We start from the raw sequence: 12268 nt of genomic DNA on the forward strand, positions 1-12268 counted from the left end.
TCACCATATGCCCTAGGAATTCCACCTCCCCAGCCAACCAAGCACACTTTCCAAGTTTTACTTTTATTCCTACTTCTTCCAACCTTTCTAACACTCGTTCAAGCAGTTCCATATTCTCTTCTACAGTCTCACTCGCAATCAAAATATCATCTATAAAAACAGTTACCTTCTTGCGATCAAACCCAGCCAGAACCACATTCATTGCCCTTTGGAAGGCAGCAGGCGCATTAGCCAGTCCAAAACTTAATCTCCGGAACTGGTAGTGGCAGGAACTACTAGAAAAGGCCGTAATATGCCTGCTCCCTTCCCCCAGAGGCATCTGGTAATAGCCCCTTACCAGATCTAATTTTGTAAACACTTTCATTCCATTCATCTTGTACACACAATCAGACACCACATTCATCAGGAATCGCTCTTTCACAGTTACTTCATTCACCTTCCGATAATCCACACACATTCGCAAACAATGGGGCTATTCCAGGCGCTCGTACTCCTTTCAATCACTTCCACCCTCTCAAGCTCCTCACACTGCTCCTCTATCTCACGATTGATAGACGGAGAAAATGTCGGGGACGTTGATATATGGGGTGTCGTCTTCCAGAACTATTTGAAATTCTGGAAGCTTCCCCAAAATCCTCGTCTCCACGACTCAACGCCCCTGCCTATCCCACAACATTCTCCTCAATCGTTCTCTTACGTTATCACTTACATTTTCATCTACCTTTACTCTTTCTTTCAACTCCTCATACGTCCAATCATTAGCTCCTTTCAAATCACCTGTCATCACCTGCCGTACCTTCACGTACCTCTCATCATCCACATTCACCAACGTACGTAATATTCCCCACGCAATCTCCCTCACATATTCCTCGGACTCGCTTCTTCCTGACACTCAGCAATGACGTTATATATACCCTCGGATCTCCCATGTTCAAAACCCCATCATATACACACACATTTGCCCTGACTAATTTATTTATGTGTATTCCCTCAACCACATACTCACACCTATCATTGTTGGCTATCCTGAGGCTATCCGGCCATGCCACTTTCACACTCACAACTTCTCCAATCTCATGTGGCACTTTTACCCTCTCTGTCGCAATTACAGGCACTCTCTTCCACAATTTTTGCTCAACCCTACCATCCTTCCCCAAATACAAATCCCAAGCACATCCCCTTTCATTCGTAATTCAATTACATTCATACTAGGACGGACCACCATCCCGCATTTTTCAAAAACTCACATCCCAATAAAATATCATATTTATAATTCGTACTCTCAATCACACAAAAATCACTTTCATCCATCACTACACCCCCCACAATTTCTAACCGTTCACACACTCTTCCAACCACTGCTACCCCTAAATTTCCAATCCCTCTTACTTCCCCTGACAATTCCTAATCTCACACGTATTCCTCAATTTCTCACATCCATTCTTAAATATGACATTCATACTACACCCGGTATCTACTAAGGCAATCAATCTTACTCCCTTACAACACACTTGCACACTCATGCACTCGTCAGTCTTTCCAGCAAAACCTCCCTCATGCAACAACCCCTCACGTACATGCATCACACGCACCGCTTGCATCCTAGAGGATCCACCCATTTGAACCCCCTTCACACTCAGTTTCCCGAATTCGCTGTCACAGTCACCCTCTTTCGTCTACATACACTTGATACATGCCCTTCCATTCCACATTCGTCACACTTCGCTCTCGGTTCTGAACACATTCTCGCACAATGCCCATTCTTACCACAGTTGCCACATATTACATTCACTCAATTACCCCTACAACCATTAGCAATATGACCCACCTGTCCGCACCTGTAGCATTTAACCCCTATCTTTCGTACACTCCCTTACCAAATGTCCCGATTGCCCACACCCGAAACACGCCCCTAAAGCCCACCTACACTCATTCTTTGTATGTCCTTCCTTTCCACATCTAAAACACTTCGCTCGACTTCCACTCACTGACCTTCCCCTTTGTACACTGCTATCCCTAACCCGTCCAACCCGTTGTTCCCTTACAAACCCACCATTCATCCTCACTGGCACCTCCACATTACTTGCTCTTACACTCCTATCTATTACACTATCAGCCATTCTCATTGGGCCCCTCAACACTGCATCCCTAAAGCTTCCAAACTCTGGCGCTCTCTCATCTACCCCAGCCCTTACACTTACACTTCTGCTCTCTTTTATAACCTTGTCAAGCTCATAATCTTCTACAATTTCCAAAATTTCTCCCCAAGTCAACCTTTCATTCGTCCATCTTTTCTTCTCCTTCCGCTTCAAGTTCACAAATTCTCTAACTCCATCTGGCACTGTCGCTAACAACTTCCGTACTAACTCCTTACATTCATTTATCCCATCATCCCCAAACTTCTTCCTTGCCAACGTCTCCAGCCTACAAGCATACAGTGACAAGGTTTCCCCAGCTTTCATTCTTGCCTCATCAAATTCATTCTTCCTCTTATACTTAACACTCGCCTCCATACACCTCGCTTGCTCAACTAGTCTAGCTTTCACCTTGTCATACTCAACATCTCCCACACTCATAATAACCCTATACATATCAAGCAAAAACCCAGTCAAATATTCTCCTAATTCTCGTGCCCACACTCTCTTACTTTCCCCATACTTATCCTGACAAAACCTTTCATACTCCCTAAAGAAATCATGCACATCCCTACTTCCATACTCATTATACCTTTCACACCGGGGTACCTCCCTCACATACATAGCCTTTCTCACTTCTTTCTCACTCTCACTTTCGCTACTTTCACTCTGTCCTTTCATACCCTCTTCCGAATACAAAGAGTCCACTTCCGCACTTACATTCATCTTACTCATTACACTCTTCTTCCCCCTCTTTTTATCCACTTTTATCCACTCACCTCCATCCACCTCACTATCACTACTGCCTTCACCCTCTCCCTTTCTTTCCTGCCTTCCCACTTCCTTACCCTTCTTACCAGTTTCCTTTCCCTTTCCCTTCTTCCCTTTTTCTTCCCCTGACTTATCCTTACTTTCCCTCTGTTCCATCCCTTGCTTTTCATTCCCCTTTTCCTTACCCTGCCTCTCATTCCCTCGTTTCTTACTTCCTATTCTCATATCACTTTCATCACTCACGCTTCCATTCACTTCTTCCTCCTTTTCTTTCTCTCTTGCCCCTTCACACGTTCCAGAGAACCTGCCTCCAACAGCCCCTTCTCCAAAAACACCCTTATACATAACTTTCACCATTTCTTCCACACCTTTCACCATTCCCTCCAACTTTTTATCCACCCTCTCTTCCATTCTCTCTTCTGACTCTTTCATCTCCCCTTTCATTTCTTCTTTAGCACTTCTTAGCATTCCCCCCATCTCCTCCAACTGACTCCTCAATCTCTCATTCTCACCCCTCAACCACGTATTCTCCTCTCTCAACCTCACCAGTTCCTCTTCCATCCTTCTCTTCAGTCACACTACCAGCCACCAATCTCAATTGCAGCTGCAATGCCAGCTGCCCCACGTTGGGCGCCAAATATTATGTGGCGGAATTTAAAAAACACAAAAACAATACACAACACAGATACACAGAACATATAACCACATACAATACTCACTCTGATCCTCGGTTGCTGGGAGATGGATGAACTTGTCCACGGTCGCCAACACAGTAGACAAAATTACACAAACAAAACCAAAAACAGACTTTCAACCCCAAAAAAACGAGCAAAAAGGAAGAGACACATGCACAGACAACAATGACATCCAACGGAAAACACACGACTCATGAAACATACAATAATCCACCATCAATGTCCGCCTTGCACAGAACTCAGCTCAAGACTCACTCAAAACCGAAAAAAACTCCCTCGACATTTGCACAGACAGACAGCACCGTAAACAAACTCGAACTAAAGACCCTCATCCCTCTTCCAACAACCGAAGCACTCACTAACGACAATTACACTCTCTCTCTCTCTCTCTCTCTCTCTCTCTCTCTCTCTCTCTCTCTCTCTCTCTCTCTCACAAAACGTTGGGAAATGCTAAATACAAACAAATTTATTCATCCCTCTATATGGCCACAAGTAACAGCAGTGGCCGCGAAACCGATCTCCCCCCAACCAGCAGGTTTTTTCATCAATGATGAAATCCCCAAGCACCGCCTGCTGGTAGACACGGGGGCAATGCAATCCACCTTCCCGCCAATGAAGGAAGATCTTAAGAAGAAACCTGACTCAACAAACTCCCTCATTGCAGCAAACGGGACACCCATCCGCACATACAGCACAATGACACGGATCATCCCCATCCTGGGTCACAGATACCACTGGCCCTTTGTCGTCATGGAGGTTAAGTTCCCGCTGCTGGGCACAGATTTCCTAGGGCACCACGGACTTCTCGTCGACGTCGGAAGGGAACTACTGGACACAGGAACCTGTCACTCCTGCCAGCTTGCCAAAGGACCGGGGATGCCAGCCATCTGCTCCACAGCCTCCAGCAGCTACACATCCTCCCTACAGGAGTTTCCAGACGTGTTTAAACCGGGGGCTTCAGCAAAGCACGGCATATTCCATCACATCACCATGACAGGCCCACCAACTCACGCAAAGTTCCACCGCCTGTCCCCACAAAAGCCAAATGGGCCTTTGCAGAGATGGAACAGATGGGCATCTGCAAAAAAGCATCAAGCCCGTGGGCATCACCCCTCCACATGGTAAAGAAGGCGGATGGCTCATGGAGGCCGTGCGGAGATTACCGCCGCCTAAACATAGTGACGACACCAGACCACTACCCCCTCCCAAACATGCAGGGCCTGACGAGCGCACTCCATGGGGCAAAGATCTTCTCCAAAATGGACCTGCTCAAATCATATATCCAAGTCCCTGTGCACCCCGATGGTGTCCCAAAGACCGCCATAATAATGCCCTTTGGGTCTATACATTCTTTTATTCAACCTTCAGTCTCAGAAACGCAGGTGCCACATTCCAGCGACTGATGGACACCATTTTGGGGGACCTGCCCTTCTGCGCCTGCTACGTCGATGACATCCTGATCTTTTCCAGGGCGCCCGAGGAACACCTTCGACTCGTCCGGGCAGTCCTAAAATGACTACAGGAGAGTAGCCTAGTGGTGAGGTTCGACAAGTGCATCTTCGGGAAGGAAAAAATAGATTTCCTTGGGCATGGGATCTCACCTGCAGGAGTATGTCTGATTGCATCTAAGGTGAAGGCCATAGAGAAGTTCCCAGAACCCCAAAACATCAAGGCCCTGCAGGGGTTTCTGGGGATGATAAATTACCACAGATGGTTCATCCCCAACGTCGCCTGAATAATGTACCCACTAACATCAGTCCTGAAGGGAAAGCCAAAGGCGCTGACCTGAGAAGCTCAGCAGCAGAAGGCATTCAGCGAAATGAAGGCAGCCCTTGCCAGTGCCACAACTTTGACACGCCACAACCCCGCAGCCACCCTCAGCTTAAACAACGGATGCCAGCAACATCACCTGCAGTGCAGTACTGGAGCAGATGGTGAACGGTGCCCCTCAGCCCTTGGCCCTCTTCAGCCACAAGTTCTCACCAGCCGAAACCCGCTACAGCACCTTCGACAGGGAACTGCTGGCTATCTACCAGGCCGTAAGGCACTTCAAGTACCTGCTGGAGGGCACCGAATTCACCGAATTCCTGATGGACCACAAACCCCTGGTACACACCTTCACAAAGTGGGGAGATGCATGGCCGGCAAGACAGCGGCGGCACCTAACCGCCATCTCAGAATTCGGCTGCACCATCAAATACGTCCCTGGGAGAAAAAACCCAGTAGCCGACGCCCTGTCGAGAATAGAAATAAACTCCCTTCAGCTTGGCATCGACTACGAAGACCTGGTGAAGGAGCAAGCAGTGGACCCTGAGACGGCAGCCTACAGAACGTCACTGACGGCACTGAAGTGGGAAGATGTGCCCTTAGGAAACTCTAGAACAACGCTCCTCTGCGACACCAGCACAGGCCGCCCTCACCCCCTTGTGCCAGCTGCGAGGAGAAAGCAGGCATTTGACGTGATACACGGTCTCTCCCATCCTTCAGGGCACACAACAGTGCGCCTTATAACCAACAAGTTAGTCTGGCACAGTATCAACAAGGACGTGCGTCGTTGGGCGAGGAACTGCATAGTGTGCCAGACGAGCAAAACATCTTGCCACACGGAATCAGGGATCGGCGAATTTCCCCAACCACTTTGGCGCTTCAACCATATCCACGTCGACGTCATCAGCACCCTTCCGCAGTCCGGAGGAGCAAGATACCTCCTGACGATTATGGACCGCTTCACCCATTGGCCCGAAGCAACCCCCATGAAGGAGGCATCCACCACATTGTGCACAGAGGCCCTTCTCTCCAGCTGGATCAGCTGCTTTGGAGTGCCCGAAAACATCACCACGGACAGGGGCCCTGCCTTCCTCTCAGAACTCTGGTTCTCCCTGGCACGTCTGATGGGCACAAAGCTGCACAGCACAACGGCTCCATCCCTGCAGGGAATGGCACGATCGAGAGAGCCCACCGCTCTCTTAAGGCAGCTCTCATGGCAAGCTGCACCAATGAGAACTGGAATGCACAGCTCCCCTGGGTCCTCCTGGGTCTTCACACTTCACCTAAAGCAGATGGCGACGCCTCCCTGGCCGAAAAGGTCTACGGGGAAACATTGGTCGTGCCCAGAGAATTCTTCCCGACGTCAGCTGGAGGTGAAGATATGCCCCTCCCGAGGTTGAGGGAACTCTCACGAATGTTTGCTCCCTGCCATAGGACCTTCACTGACAGGACCAGCAGATACAACCCACCCGCCTTAGACTCCTGCGCCTACGTCTTTGTCAGGGTGGACGTTCGTCGGCTGCCCTTAACGAGGCCTTACAGGTGGCCCCACAGAGTCATCAGGCAGGCGCCTAACGCATTCCTGCTGGACATCCATGGGCATGAGGACTGGGTAACGATCGACAGGCTAAAACCGGCGTTCCTGTTGGACAGGGAGTGAACAGGCAAGCGACCCAGAGTTCCCCCTCAGCAACACTCCACAGGAGCAGCCGTCCTCACTCCGAAAAGAGGTACAGGACGGCCCAGGAAACAGCCCACGCCAGAACCAGAGGTCGCACCCAGACCCCGCCCACAGTTCTCGAGAAGTAGAGGCCCATTCCAGTTGCTGCAGCGCCTCCGCGATTGATGTGTCATCCAATAATTTCTCGCATAATTATTGTCTTAGGGGAGTATTGTAAGGGCGTCAAACCACCTCTCCGTTCCTTGTGTTTCGCTCTAAATTTGTATATTAATCATGTCGTATTTGTCACTTGTCATTATTTCAGATTCTTTATGTATCTCATCATATGTATCATTCTACGGCCTATTCGCCGATATATATATATCTGCCTTGTACATGTTCTGTAATGCTCTGTATATGTCATTTTATGTCTTTCAACAAACACAATTCTGTACGGATGCAGCGGGGGGCCGCAGGTCGCCCGCTACCTTTCCGTCCGCTTTCCGCATTATACTGTAAGTTATTGTCGTGAACAATAAAGATGTTACGGGCTGCTCTAGGAGCAAGAGCCCGTGCTGGCACAAGGCCAGCTAAATCTGAAACAACAACAAAACAACAATAAAGATAAAGGCAGAGCCCTCACCAAAATCACTTTCATGCATCATAATAAAGTTTTCATATCACCTACCCATCTCACAGACTCATCAACATAGAGTTACGGGCTGTTCTAGGAGCAAGAGCCCATGCTGGCACAAGGCCAGCTAAATCTGAAACAACAACAGCAACAATAAAGAATCAGTCTCACTTTTGACCTTTCTTGAACCTCGCATAGCAAATATCAAGTGAGGATTAACTTGTGACCTACACGATTAAAGGGCAAAGGATGGGGTTTTCTCATAAGTACACATATGCGAAGTTAGAGTCTAGGATCAATTCAATAGGTGAGCATGACTTAATCGTAATTTGGCAGATAAGTAGCACATGAAATTGGCGCGAACACGCATGATTTTAGCGCCAACACGCAAGATCTTGGCGCCAACACAAATAATTTTGGCGCCAACCTGAAAGTTTTTAGTTACGATACAAGAAAATATCCAACGCACATGAAATCAATTGGGAATTACTTAACATAACCACACTACTTATCAAAATCAATTAAGTGATACATACACTATATGTTAAGAAATTCAACTTGATAAATCTCCGACAATCTCGCTTAAAGATGGGAAATAGCCATTGTATTCAAAATTTGAACAGACCAGCGCATGGTCGCATTAAAAATGGATAAAGATTTGTGCATCAGCCATATTAAGAAAATACAGAGGAACTGGTGACTAACATCCTTCTAGTTACGGATCTATGGGTAGAAGAATATGAAAACAGAAGGGAATTTATAAAAAACAATATGGTATTATTACAGACAATAAACTTTAAAAAGTACAATTTAGGAATAAGCGAGGGAGCCGTTTCAAAGACCTCTCCCATCTACTACTACTACTACTACTAATCTTTGGATTGGGTAAGATGATTGTTGGGGGCAGAAGTTGCAGAACAACGACGACGACGACGCCTGAACTTGAATGCAACATGCCAGCCCGCCAAGTGGTGGAGTTCCTCGAAAGTATAGGATGTTGTCAGAGGTGTATATTGATATATTTAGGGGAGAGGTCAGAATCACTCTATGAAAGTCAAATACATCTGGGTAAACTAGTTGAAGAAGCTGCAGGAGCCCTAGAGAAGAGCCTAGAGGAGCTGCCATCGCAGACGTCTGAGACACAAACACCGGATGAAGTAAGAGACTAAGAGACTTTTCTCTTCTCTCAGGTTTTGGCGAAATTCGACCTCTTAGATTCTGTGACATGAGACCCTAGGCTTAGGTTAACCTGGGCTAGTTGCAACAGTAAAATTTTATGAGTTGCCAATATAAAATAATACCACGTAACCTAGGGGTGTTTACTGGTTACAGTTTTGCACCATTAGCTATGGAGGGGGTGGGGGACAGGTATTGCCTTACCTTATAAGTCGTACTTTGATGAAGAGGTCATTTAAAAAATGTAGGTTACAATTTCATATCATGTATTGGCAGTGTATTGGCAACTTATAAATTAATACCGCTGCAACAACCCTTGGTCAGTTTTTGGGTAGTTTGGACGACCGAGGGATGCGCCCATAAATCATTAACAATGACTCTAAATGAAAAATTGCACAGATTAAATGGCTCAACGTGCCAGATTCTACCCAAAAAAGTAACTTACTTTGCCAATTTGCCTGATTTTCCCGCGGAACTAAGTAACAAGTTTTTCAGCGTTAGACTTTCCAGCCACCTCCCCAATTTATATTTTTTTTGGGTAAATCACATCAAAACAAAAAATTTCTTCTCAAGTAACAGAGTTAAGGACTTGAACTCCTCATAAACTAATACAAGGGGCAAAATGTCACAGAAACACCCTAGTTTACATTAGGTTGGTATTTTTAGGTTCTTTTACTACCTTATCATTTCCTGGCCATTTTTGCATGAAAAATCCAAAATGGTTTTCATGCAAAATGGTCAACATTCACCTTTGGAAATGGCTGGCTGGAGTCTTCTGAAAAATTACCCGCCTCTCCATCAGCTCTTCAGATGGCGAGTGAGGCACTCCTCTCAACCCATAGTTCCTAAGGCTGTTGCCGCAAGATGATAAGGCCAGAAGTTGCCCTGGCCTGATTGCGGGAAATTTAATTCCGTCCAATCGTATCTCAGACTGACCCAGGTCATGCCGTAGGGCTTACGGATTAAATACTTCGAACCAATCACAATGTGTTCTATCGATATGATTCATAGGGCTAGGCCAACACCAGGATCACACGTTCTTTCTTTCTCGAACCGGAAAGTCAGGACTTGAGTTTGTTTCCAACCACTTTACCAAAGTTATTTTTCTACGTACTGCGTCCAGAAGCGATGCCTAGAAGGTGTTCCGTGTCCATTTCAGGCCTTTTTGGATTTAGTTAAGCGCGTCTATCTGCCCAAGAGCCGCCAGATATCCCCAATATCTGATTTACTTTCCCAACCATCTACAATAAGACCCGGACCGAGTAATTCCCACTCACCTGTTCGGCAGCCAGCAGTTGCAAAGAAGCCCAGGACAGTAGGACCTACGAAGCCAATACTGTTACCTACGTGGTCGAACAGCAGCGACTTTGAATAAGGTAAGCACAGCATTTACCTGCCTTTTTACATTTGTTTTTTCTGACACAATATACAAACCCGAGGTCCTTTACATTAGGGATTACTTTCAGGCGTAGGCTGGAAATGGCCGTTGAACTTCAAACAAGGTGGTTAGGCAGTTAACTACTGTCTGGGAGGCGGAAGTACCGCCTGCCCGGATGTAAACATTCCAATTTGCTTTCGGCCATCGTAGCTCACGGACGTTGTTCTTCGTCGCTCTCTGCCTGACTGCTCTTTTTTCATCAGTTTGGTGGGAACTCTTATTTTTTTTGTTTATCATGGACAAACCAACTAAGCCTTCCTATCCCAAGCGTGTATGTCCTGGGGTGGGAGGGAAAAAATGTATATCTTTTCGATCTAGCGTCGACGCGGACCCACACGCTTTCTGCCCATCTTGCAGGGGGCGTGTGTGTTCGCGCGATGCTCCCTGTAGTGAGTGTTGCTCTTGGTCCCCCAAGCAATGGAGGAAGTTCGAGGGGAGGAGACGTTACCGTCGAAAGCCTACCAAGGAGTCGTACGAGGGAAACGCCCCCGACGACTCCGTTGGTGGCGAATGTGTTGGGTTCGTTTCTCCCTCCCGGCGAGCTTCCCCTTCTTGCTCCCTCTCCCTCGGGTGAGGACTCCCCCTCCCCTTCCTCTTTCGTTTCATCACTTGTGGAACGGCGCGGGAAAGAGTTGGACTGGGACATCCTCTCGGAGGTCTCTTTCCGTTCTGGAGGGGAGTTTTTTCCTCCAGAGCGAGTGGAGGCTTCCCAAACTAACCCGACTTTTGCTTCAGGTCTCGGGCTGGATAGCCAGGCTACGGACTCGGCCTCAACCTGGCTACACCTGGGCCTACCTGGCACGTCACTGGAGGGACTGGCACCTCATCTCTCCACCACTCCAGTGACCACTCACTCGGCAACGACAGCCACTACAACAACCATCACCATGTCCAGGTTTGCGCAGCTCCCGGTATCGGTAGCTTCACATCTGGATACCCAGGTCTCGGCTTCCCCTGCCGTGCAACACATGGTACCGTTGCCTCCTGGCTTCCTGGCCGCGTTCACGCACGCAGGCCCCGCCTACATGGTGACGTCATTCTTCCTGTACGTGACTGTCGCTACCCCCGTTGCTGACCCTGGCTCGCCTACGACTGCAGTTCCTCGCTTCACGTTCCAGCCCGGCCCTTCGTCTGTTCCTCTCCCCATTCCATCAACTGGCGCGGCCTGACATGACTACCCACGCGGGAGGGGCGGTGCCTGCATTCCCGGCCCCGCCCACTTTTGTTCCTGGCCGACACGCAGTTGCTACCACCCAGGTAAGTGCTGGCCCGAGCTCCGCAGTCTCTTCCGGGGATGTGCCTCCTGCTGCAGCCCCTCCTGCCGTTCCTGAGTCTTTGACTGCGCCCGCCTGGTTTGGGGATCTAACAGCGATCTTGAGGCAGATGGTGAAGAAGAAGAAGAAGAAGAGGTCTAGGAAGGTGTCGTCATCTTCGTCTTCGTCTTCATCATCGTCATTGTCTTTGTCTGCTGCCTCTTCTGCTTCTCCTTCCGGGGCTTCGCACCGAGGCTTCTAAGGGTCTGCCTCCTTCCACAGGGAAGGCAGTGGGATCTCTCATCGGCTCTTCCCGATCCTCGGATCAGGGAACCATTGCCCTGGCCTCTGGGTCAGTCGCATCAGGAGCCAAGGGCGTGCAGACCACGGTCTGCAACCCCTCCCCCCCCTGTGCCTAAGAAACCTGCTTCGAAGGTCAGCGAGTCCGCGTCAGACACTCGTTCGCGAGTTGGTCTGAGCACCCGGGTACCCTAGTCTGATATGGGAGAAACTCCTCGCCGTACGGACCAGGTCGTGGGGCGAGAGAAAGAGCCTGGGCATGCAGGTGCCTCGGCTCTTCCTGCTGGCACTCCTGTGAGTGCCAAGTCAGGTTCTCAGGATAGCGCTTCAGCCCCTCGGGGCCGAACGCCAGGAGAGGTGGAGAAGAGGTCCCCTGCTCAGTCTTCCCGAGAGGCTATGGCCTCGAAGAAGACTGGTGCGCCAAGCTCGCGCCAGCCAG

General features: G+C 48.7%; 1 protein-coding gene across 6 annotated transcripts in view; it reads left to right on the forward strand.

Moving 5' to 3' along the window:
- The first annotated feature begins 8524 nt into the window (after positions 1-8524).
- Positions 8525-12268, forward strand: part of Pus10 (Pseudouridine synthase 10) — a 361563-nt gene continuing 357819 nt past the window's right edge. For 2 of the 6 annotated variants that reach the window (XM_067100514.1, XM_067100517.1), the window contains exon 1: positions 8542-8819. In XM_067100514.1, coding sequence (XP_066956615.1) covers positions 8553-8819 — 267 coding nt within the window. In that variant the 5' untranslated portion in view covers positions 8542-8552. Of the gene's footprint in view, positions 9348-9609; positions 10215-12268 lie in introns of those variants that run through there. The other 4 variants (XM_067100520.1, XM_067100515.1, XM_067100518.1 and 1 more) reach the window with 4 other exon arrangements.

Source organism: Macrobrachium rosenbergii, chromosome 56, assembly GCF_040412425.1.
Source record: "Macrobrachium rosenbergii isolate ZJJX-2024 chromosome 56, ASM4041242v1, whole genome shotgun sequence".
Classification (NCBI taxonomy): Eukaryota; Metazoa; Arthropoda; class Malacostraca; order Decapoda; family Palaemonidae; genus Macrobrachium; species Macrobrachium rosenbergii.